The following is a 9,660-nucleotide window of genomic DNA, read 5'->3' as shown; positions in this document are numbered from 1 at the left end:
AGCATAGGCTGCGAGGATGAGGAGGGGCTGGAGCATCTCTGTGCTGGGGAAAGGCTGAGAGCCCTGGGGCTGCTCAGCTGGAGAAGAGAAGGCTGAGAGGGGATCTCATCAATGCTGATCAATAGCTACAGGGGGGTCAGGAGGAGGGGCCGGACTCTGCCCAGTGGTGCCCAGTGACAGGACAGGGGGCAATGGGCACAAACTGGAACCCGGGAAGTTCCATCTGAACAGGAGGAGAAACTTCTTTGCTGTGCGGGTGAGGGAGCCCTGGCCCAGGCTGCCCACAGAGGTGGTGGAGTCTCTGGAGAGATCCCCAACCCGCCTGGATGCCACGCTGGGCACCCTGCTCTGGGACCCTGCTCTAGCAGGGGTTGGACTGGGTGATCCCCAGAGGACCCTGCCAACCCCTACTGCTTTGGGACTCTGTGATTATTCCTTATTAGTTCCGAGAATACCTTCTTTTATTAAAATCCGTTGCAGAAGAGCTTTAAATCCTCAGCAGACAGTTTAATTGCTTTAGTCTCTACCCCTTTGGGGTCAGGTTATACCTTGAAGCAGGATCAGATGAACCTGTGATGCTTTTGCAACACAACCTCTCAGCTCTGCTCCCTGCTTGCCGCTCAGTGTGTGAGTAGAGGCTCTTGGCACAAGGGGGCATGAAGAGTCAAGTTCATTCTGTCGTGCTTTGTCACCGCACTTGTAAGACCCAGCTTTAGCATGGAGCAGAGGTTGGGAAGCTCTTTGGGTCACTTGGCTTCCACGTGGAGTTGCACTGCGGGAGAGCTGGCCAGATGGAGATGTCCCGGCTTGGATTCAGCCTTTCCTGTGCTTGTGTGGCATCTCTAGGCGTCGAAATCAGGGCAGTGGAAGGCAGCTCTGCGGTTCTGAGCTCCTCCTTTGAGAATGGTTGAAACCATCAGAAGGTTGTCTCAGGGTCTCCACTCCAGAGGAGACCCAGTTTGGGGCAGAGGTCTGAAGCTGTGCAGCCTGTGTTTTGCCAGGTAGGTGCAGTCCTGCACTAGCTTCATCCACTATCTCTGGCAGCAGAGAAGAGCTTGACAGCAGCATAAAATGCTCACTGTAAGCAGAAGGGATCCGCAGGGTCCCTGGACCCTCGAACGATGGTTGGTGATGTCTTTGCAGAAGGCCATGCAGCTCTCCAGCCTCCCAGTCTTGCTCTTCACCTTCCCTGCCATCCCACTAACTGCATCTCCTTTTTATCTGCCTCCAGGTTCTCTGGATGCATCTGGGGACTCCAACTTCAGCAACAGCAGCGTCTTCACCATAACCAGGTAGGGCCTCTTTGGTGCTTCAGAGGGGTCAGAGAACACGGGTAGGATCCTCAAGGCACAGACAGCGACTGACAGATGCTGACAAAGCTGTGGGGAAGGATGGGTTTGGGTTGGAGAACAGTTGGGGTCTCCTGGATCACTGGGGATGCTCTAGCAGTTGACTGCTTCTCTCTGACGTGTTTGTACTGAAATGTGTTGACTTTATGGTGAACTGAGGTGTTTGCCCCAGCGGGAGCTCTGGGGAGGCGGTGGATGTCTGTCTTCGCACTTGGGATTCTGCACGTCACCTGTTCTCGAGCGCCCAGGCTGGGCACTCCGGCTAAAATATGGGGTGAAAGTGGGGAGAAGGTGGATGGTTGTCTTGGTTATGGCACTTCCAGCTTGGCCGAAACAGGAGGCATTTCGTTTCCTCCTGCCTTTGCGGAGGAATGGTGGTATAGGAACAGTGATGTGCTGGTCTGCCAGGGGCACAGAGACCTGATGAGAAGGTGGTACACGAACCATCTGGGGCTGGCAGAAGAGCTTTGAGAGCGCAAAAGGACATCTGTCCTTTCCTTGTGCTGCCCGCAGTCCCTTTCCTCAGAGGTCGCGATTTCCAACACTTCTGTCATGCTGATGCCTCTGTTTATTTGTTGTTGTGCTCCCCAGAATGGGATGCGCTGCTCTGGCTGCGTCCGACAGCCAGGCTGACGCGTGACGCCCATCGTAACGCGGCCCAGGGCAATGCAAGTGTCAGCTTTTCAGGTTGATGCTCTGGACCCTCTGTTCCTTTTTTGAGCTTCTGCAAAGCCCATCAAGTCCCTCGTCTTAATGATGCTCTTCATTTTCATCTCTCTTGAAAATACAGATCTTTCCATTCACACCTACATTTCCATTTGTGGCTGTTAAATGGTTTTCTGTGGCTTTCCTGTGATTGCTGCGTCCTGGCTCTGCTCAGCCCTGAAAGTTTCGCAGGTGCAGAGGTGACACCCTCACTGGGAAGGGAGAGGAGAGGTGCTAAGTCCAGAAGGACGAGCAATAACTGTGGCTCTGTGCTGAAGAGCTTGTGCCGGGGGGAGAGAGGAAGTAAAGACCAAAGCGGGACAAAGCAGGGGGAGCTGGAGGGACTTGGTGACAGTGTCACCGAGAGCCAGGAGGAGGATGGCTGCCCGAGCTGAAGCGTGTGGGGGAAACCACCCAGGACAGAAGGCAAGAGCTGGTGTGACTCTGAGACCTGGTTTTGCAGCGGCACTTGTACTTAAGCCCTTTCAAACAGGAGACTCTGGCATTTGTCCTGGGTTTTACCTGCCCTGTGTGATCCCTCTGTTGTTCCAGCACTGGCACCTGAAGCATTTTCCCTGTAGCACTGGCTGTGGGGGACTGGCGTGGGTTTGGGGGGTCCGTACGTGGCTGACAGGAGCCCTGGCCATCCGCCCGGTGCTCAGCCTCTGTCTCAGCCCTGGAGCAGAGGAAGGCGAGGTCTGGCACCACAGCCAGTTGCAGCCGTAATTCAGGCTGGGGAGCAGGCAGCTGCCTGCATGCCGAATGCCCACTGGGTGTCAAGACAAGACCGCAGGAAACTGTTACATTGCTTTGAGAAGCTGGAAAGCCTGCAGACGGAGGAAGTTACAGCTGCCGTTTAAGATGAAGTCACTCTTTGCTTGTGTTTTTGTTCGTTCCCCCCTGCCCTGCCGCTTCCCCCCGGCTCCTCCAGTGGTGGAGCATGGGCCAGTGCCAGGCGCCCAGCTCTCACACCCCCTTCTGCTGCCCTCCCCGCGTGGCTGTCTGCAGAGGGACAGCTCTGCAACTGCGGCAAAACGAGAGGACCTCGGGCAGCAGGGGTGGAGGAGTTCGCAGCCTGGTGTCTGCATAGGGACTCTTCATTCGGAAGCTGCCATCCAAGATGATGAGGTCTGAATGCTCCATAGATGGGTGCTGGGCGTGTTCCTATGGCCGCAAACTGACACACACACACCCCCACTCCTCAAATGTGCTGTTGGTGATCCAAAACGCTTCGAGGGTAATTGCCAGCTTCACTCAGAGGGAGCTTCCTGGTGGCATTCGCTAGGAAATGAGGACTGTGTCTGTGCCAAGAAGTCCAGAGCTGGCTCCTGGGAGAGCCTGGCTCCACAGGGCTGGAGGGGCTGTGGGGCTCTCTGTGCAGGCAGGGGTCCCCCGCTTCCAGCTTCTGCAAAAACCATCATTGAAAGTGGACCAGCACCATGTCTCAGAGGTGCTGGAGCCTTCCCGTGGCCTAGCTGTCCCACCCACCGATGCTGTGATCACTGGTGTGAGCTGGATCAGGAAGGGGAGGTGGAAGTGTGGCTGCTGGAGCAGATCTCAGGCTTCCTTCCATCACTCTGAGCTGCTGCAGGAGAAGATGCAGATGACTGTCTTGTGTCAACTGGAAAGTTCCTTTTAGACTCCGGTAACTGCATTGGTGTTTAGTGGAAGACCTGGAGGGTTTGAGACAACTTCCTGACCGTACTGCCGGGCGGATGGTTGGGCATGGCTGGCAAGTGGTCATGACGTGATGCTCAGCAGTCGGATAAGGACAATGGGATCACAATCCCACACCTAACCAGATAAGGGACTTGGGGGCTCTAGAAGGCTCTTTGTAGTCCTTCGTGCTGTGAGGAAGACTTCGTGGTTTGGATGGTGTTTTGTAGCACATGGACACCTAAAGCTGTTTGTTGCTCTCCAGAAAGGGCAAACAGCTGCCACGTGGCTGTGTTTAAGTTGCACTTTGAACATGGTAATTAGGGCTTAGTACAAAGCTAAAACCGCTGCTGCTTGTCTCATGCTGGAAGTTGCCATAGCCCTGTGCCCAGAGCCTGGCACACCTCAGGGGTGCAGCCACTAGGGAGCTCATCGAGGTGGTGAACGCTTGGGTGGAGAATAGGGATGGCGCTGGGTGCCCCGTAGCTCCCAGCAGATGGTTGGCTGAAAGCAGCACAGTGACTTGCCTTGAGCTTATGCGTCAAACCTGCCTGGGAGTCCAGTTCTCCAGCAGCTTGTCTGGTGGAATCTGCCTTGCAGCAGCTTTCGGGTCCAAGGTGTCCTCCTGGAGAGGCTCCTCCTGGCCCTCCTCTCCAGCCTGGAGCCAGGAGATGGGCTCTATTCCCTGCTCCCACTCTGCTGTGCTATTGGGTGGATAAGCTTGGAGGAGGACCTCAGGCACGCTGCCCCAGACCTTGTCGCGGTGATCTACAGCTCGTTGGACTGGATGCCTCTGCTTAGACCTCATGGCTTCCCTGGAAGATCAGCTTGCGCTGATCCAGTGCTTGGAAACCGCAGTGAGCAGAAGGAAGCCAAGAACACTGAAATGAGAGCACTGGAGGACGAGAAAGCGACAGCTTGTGGGACCAAGAGCAGAGAAGGAGCCATTTACCTCCTGGCCGCTGGCTCGAGCCCGTTGAGCAGCACAGCTGCCAGCCCGTATGGGAGCTGCCCTTGTGACTTGGACCACAATGAAAGAACCTGGCTATTTCCACCCTTGGCAAGGCCGCTTAAAGGCTAGAGCCTGGCCTGGGCCTTAACCTTGTCTGAAAATGGGGTCAGGAAAGCAGCTGGGCCAGGCAGGAGGCCAGGAGAGAGATGACAGCTCAGGCATTGGCAGAGCAAAGGCGACTGCCGAGGGGAGAGATGGCAGAAGCCCTTGAAGAAAGGGGAGAAATGAGTAAAGGGACGTGGAGTGCAAAACATTGCCATAGCTTGAGCTCAGTGGGAAAGCAGGCTCTGTTCTTGTGCTGGAGGCTACTTTCTGAGATGGGGGACGTGCTGGGGGTGGGTCTCCTGCCCCCCTGCTCAGCTTGAGCAAAAGGTACCGGTACACAGTGGTGAGAGGCTGGTACAGCTCCCGTTGTTGCTCAGTTTGTCCTAAAACCACATTCTCACCATCACAGTCGACCCACGGAGGCAGTGCCAGGGCCACGATCATCTTCCAGAGGAGAATCTGGGGTAGTGGGTTAGGTGGAAGCAATTGCATCTGACATCTGCCCTGCTGCAGATGCTGGCGCTGGGAGCCGCTGCGGCAGGCCCGGAGGATCGCATTAACGCAATGCCATTACCGCTGCTCCCGCTCCGCGCTGCCTGCGGATTAAGGAGAGCCGGGGCGAGCCGCTTCGGAGCTGCCAGCCTGCTCGCCCTGCTTGGCTGCTGCCTTCCCCCCTCTAGCAGGAGCTGAGCCCAGCAGAGCCACCGTCGCTAGGGAAGGGGTTTTCATGAGCAATTTTGGCGCAAGCCGGGCTGGAAATGGCTTGTCGCTGTCCTGGCAGGAGTCCAGCATCCTCCTCTAATGACATCACCCCATGTTCGCAGCAGCATGGAGCTGGTGGATGTGACAGCGTCGAGGCCATCTCTGAACCAGCCAGATGTAATCGGGTCGAGGATTTGTGCTCCCCTTCCATCAGGAGCCCTGTGCCGAGTGGGTGACGGGCTGCATCGCTGCAGCAAGCTGGTTTTTTGCAGGAAAACTGAGATACAGGGCTGGCTTAGGCTGGCTTGCATCGCCTGGGACGTGCTGCCTCGGACACCCCTGCTCCCAAGCTCCCTGTGCTCTGCGTCTCTCTTTCCCCTCGATTCTGAGCATTTGGCCCTCGGCAATTGTTTGCAACATCAAAGTGAAACTTAGTGCGACTCAAAATGCGATCTACAGACCCCGGCATCTGGTCCATGAGGCTGATCAAGCAGGCAGATACCCGCAGGACTGCGAGGGGCTGCAGCCGCCTCCTCTCGCCTGTACACCGCGTGTCCTGCGCGAGATCAAATCCTATTAAGCCGCGGCTCTGCTTGCGAATAACACCACGGGAAATCTGCCCCTTAGGATTTCTTATCAAACGAGACGCAGAGCAGCTCTGTGCACACTGGGGAAATCGGTGAGAGCTGGTCCAGTCTGGAATAATTCAGTAGCTTGGGCAGGACAAGGAGGGACTTCGCTCTTCAGTGCAGCTACCTCTCCTTACCTGGTCTCCTGTGACAGGTACTTCCACTCTCCTTGCCGTTGAGGAGGTGGGAAACCACCAGGTAGACTTCAGGATCGCAAACAGGACAAAACCCACTGTAAAGTGACCTCTTCTGCATCGGGGTCTCCTGCTCCGATGCAAGGCCCAACTGTTTGGGGAAAAGCTGGGGATTTTTTCACTGCAGTAAGAGCTCAGGATCTGCAGGCCGTTAGAGGCAATGTCCTGGTGAGCTAAGGGAGCTGTTTGCTCTCATCCCCGATTGATGACCAAGAACTGCCCTCATCTTTCGGGACGGCCTTTGGGACTCCAGATGATGTTCTCAAGGCAGCCATGTAGCAGAGAGTTGCATCCCCAAACCCCTGCTGGCCAGGGCACTCTTGGCAGTCCTCAGCACGAATCCCAGGGGATTCGTGGAAACTGGATGTCCTCACGTGGTTGGGTGGCCCCAGCTAGTGGAATGTGAGGACGTGTGGGGTGATGTTCCCAACCTGAGTTGGATTCTGAGTGTTATGATCATTTTGCAGATCTCTAGTCTTTGAACCCCAAACCTGGGGATTGCAATAAGGACCAGTTTCTCAACACGACCGTGGCATGGATTCATCTCGCATGGTGTCTTTCACGTGTAGATGCCAGCTGGTTTTGAGAAGTGGTAAACCTCGAAGCCTGGATGGTTTCTGTTGGATTCCAAAGCACATTTTTGGTGTGTTGCTGTGTCTCTTGTGGTGTTTCCTCATCTCGTAATGCCACTCAGAAGCTGCTTGTCGTGCATGGGCGAACCTGGCCATGCCCAGCCGGGACCCTGCAGGCCTGCAAGTCTGGAGCTTGCTTCCTGGCTGCTGTGACTCTTGAAGGCATGAGCACAGTTGTTGGGTTTGCCATGAGCTGACCTAGATGCACAGAAGGAGAAATGTGGGTGGCCAGACTGAATGGGGCAGGAGCAAGCCGTGGGGGGACAGCTGAGGTTTCTTAGGGTTTGAGCTGAGATGTTTGATGCAGGTTCTGGTGTGTTGTAAACCTGCCCACTGTGGGAGGAGTGAGTTGGATGTTACAGCGCTGAATCAACCTCTCTCCTTTCCATGCAGCTCCGATAGGATTCAGGTGACCCTGAACCTGGATGGAATAGTTCAGGTGCTGGACTGCCACCTTCACGACACGTCCATTGGGATGATGACTAGAATTGCAGTCCTGAAATGGCTCTACCACTTGTACATCAAGACTCCTCGTAAGGTAGGTCAGGGACTGCTGCTTCCTCCGTGGGACTGAGCTTGTCTGCTCCCAGCCTGCTCCCTTCCCTGATTTGGCTGCAGTTACCTTGGCAGCATTGCAACCGAGTGTCCTCCGCCTGCCTTTTCTGAGAAGGCTTTGGCTGCTGAATACCCAGTAGCTTAAGGGAGAAGAACTCTCCAGCTCAGGTGGAAAATACTGGTGAAGCTTTCGATAGCCTCCCCCAGGGCAAGGTGTCCTGTGGGGGGGTGGCCAGGCCTGTAGGACTGATGGTATCTGTCTTTCTGGTTCTAGATGTTCCGACACACCGACAGCCTCTTCCCCATCTTGCTGCGGACCCTCTCAGACGAGTCAGATGAGGTAAGTGCTGCAGCTGCTGCAGAAGTCGTCCTGGAAGCTGATCGTCTCCACATCTAGCCAGCCTTTGAATTTTTGGGGTCGAACCAAGGGATTTCAGCCAGCGTTGGCACTGGGAAGTTTAGCCCTGTTGGTTAAAGTCGACGTGACCCAATGCAGAGCCTGCAGGTAACTGCCCAGCTGAAAGCCCAGCCGTCTCGATTAGGCTGGCGTGTCTGGCACCCTCTGTCTGTATAGACCTTTTTCTGCAGCTCGGAAAAAAACAAAATCCTCAAAGTTCTTCTTGCCTGCCTGGGAAGACAGCTCCTAGAGCTGGTGTCTTCCTCGTGGGGCTGGATCACGGTCAGGTCTTTGGTGGGTGGGAGCTTTGGCACCTTGTGACAGCTCTGTAGAGGCGTGAGGGAAATCATGTCTGACTGGCACTGCAGAATCTGAGTGATGAGGTGGTTGAGCAGCGCCCACCACTAGCAGAGCAGCATCGGTGTTGCCCGGTGGGGCTACAGGAGGTGCCCAGTGGCATTACGTTGGCTTGGAAAGGAGCAGTGAAGGTCAGGTAATGAGGAGTGAGCCAGCTTGTGCTGCCTTCGCTCCCCTGCCTGCACCGTGCCCTCCCAGTGCAGTGCTCTTCATCTCCCAGGCTTCCCCACGTCCCGCACCGTTGTCCCATTTCCTTGTCTGTCTTCCTCACTCCTCTGGTTCCGGTCATCTCAATTTTAGCATCTTTGTTCTTCTCCCCTTCTTAATTGCTCCCTGTGGCCTTTCTAGGGTGGGAGGCTGGCAGCTTTGACACACAACCGGCCTGGCACTGGTAGCACTTCTACCATCAGCTGATACCTCCTACCTAGAGACCCTGTCTGGTTTCTCGGCCTGGTGGAACCAAAACCATGCACTATCTGCTTTGCCTTAGACCCGCAGGGCGTCAAACCCCAACCCCACCATAAATCCCCTGTGCAAGGAGGTCGGTAAGAGAGGAGAGAAGGGAATAATTTGCAAAGTGAGGGCATGACTTGCAAAGGCAAGCGGCTGCCTGGCCATTTTCCATACCCTGCTGCTTACGACGCAAACCTTTCCAAAAGCGTCCCCAAGCAGGCAGCTGCCTTTGCAGCACTCGAGGAGGCTGCATCTCGCAGATAGTCCCTCCAGCTTGGCAGGAGATCGCAGTGAGTCATGTTGCAATTACACTGCTTATTAATATTTGAAAAAAGCAGCGAAAAAGGACCCTGGTGATGCATTTCCTCCATGTGACATAGCTGGGAATTGTTCAAAAGTCATTTTAAGCTGATCTATTTAATCCTGTCGTCTATTTATTTAAATGTTCGGAGGTTTAGGGTTGGGGGGGGGTTTAAGGAAATCCATAGATGATTCGATACATTAAGCGCCACAGCTCAGCTGGCTCCCAACCAGCTCTGCTGCTTTCTGCAGAGGAAATAGAAATGACCGAAATAGTAGGGGGGAGTGGGTTGAGCTGGGCATTTTTGGGAACGATGAGGAGAGCTTGAGCTGACAAACCTGCAGTGTCAATGCCTGTTGGAAGAGGGGGCGCGGGGTGCTCTCTCTACCGTTACTCCCTGCTCAGTACGGTATTTCTGTGCCTGTTGGCGTTGCCCTGGAGCAGATCGGGATTCCCGGAAACTCTTGGCTAACAGGCTGGGGATCTTCGAGCTCGCTGATGAGGAAGCATCTCCTTCCCCTTTCCAGACAGGGCTCCACACCTTGTGTGGCGTAGCACAAGGTGGACACACATCTTCCGGAAGGTATTTGGCTGTCTTCATCCTGTGGTGATGTCCACCTGGTGCCATCTTTCTTCCTAGCAAGGTGTCGCGGTTTGAGAAGGGGGGCTGTTT

The 9,660-nt window shown here is 55.2% G+C and overlaps 1 protein-coding gene across 1 annotated transcript in view; it reads left to right on the top strand.

The window, feature by feature from the left end:
- VAC14 (Vac14 homolog (S. cerevisiae)) overlaps window positions 1–7,819 on the top strand; it is a gene marked incomplete at both ends in the record, with an annotated part of 13,708 nt that extends 5,889 nt beyond the window's left edge. Inside the window, 3 exons of the mRNA XM_010141571.1 lie at window positions 1,232–1,292; window positions 7,318–7,462; window positions 7,754–7,819. Coding sequence (XP_010139873.1) covers window positions 1,232–1,292; window positions 7,318–7,462; window positions 7,754–7,819 — 272 coding nt within the window. The remainder of the gene's footprint in view (window positions 1–1,231; window positions 1,293–7,317; window positions 7,463–7,753) is intronic.
- Between the last annotated feature and the right edge of the window lie 1,841 nt (window positions 7,820–9,660).

This window comes from Buceros rhinoceros, unplaced genomic scaffold (assembly GCF_000710305.1).
Source record: "Buceros rhinoceros silvestris isolate BGI_N320 unplaced genomic scaffold, ASM71030v1 scaffold14000, whole genome shotgun sequence".
Classification (NCBI taxonomy): Eukaryota; Metazoa; Chordata; class Aves; order Bucerotiformes; family Bucerotidae; genus Buceros; species Buceros rhinoceros.
Note: the sequence above shows the minus strand (reverse complement) of the source record. Positions and strands in the feature narration are given on the sequence as shown.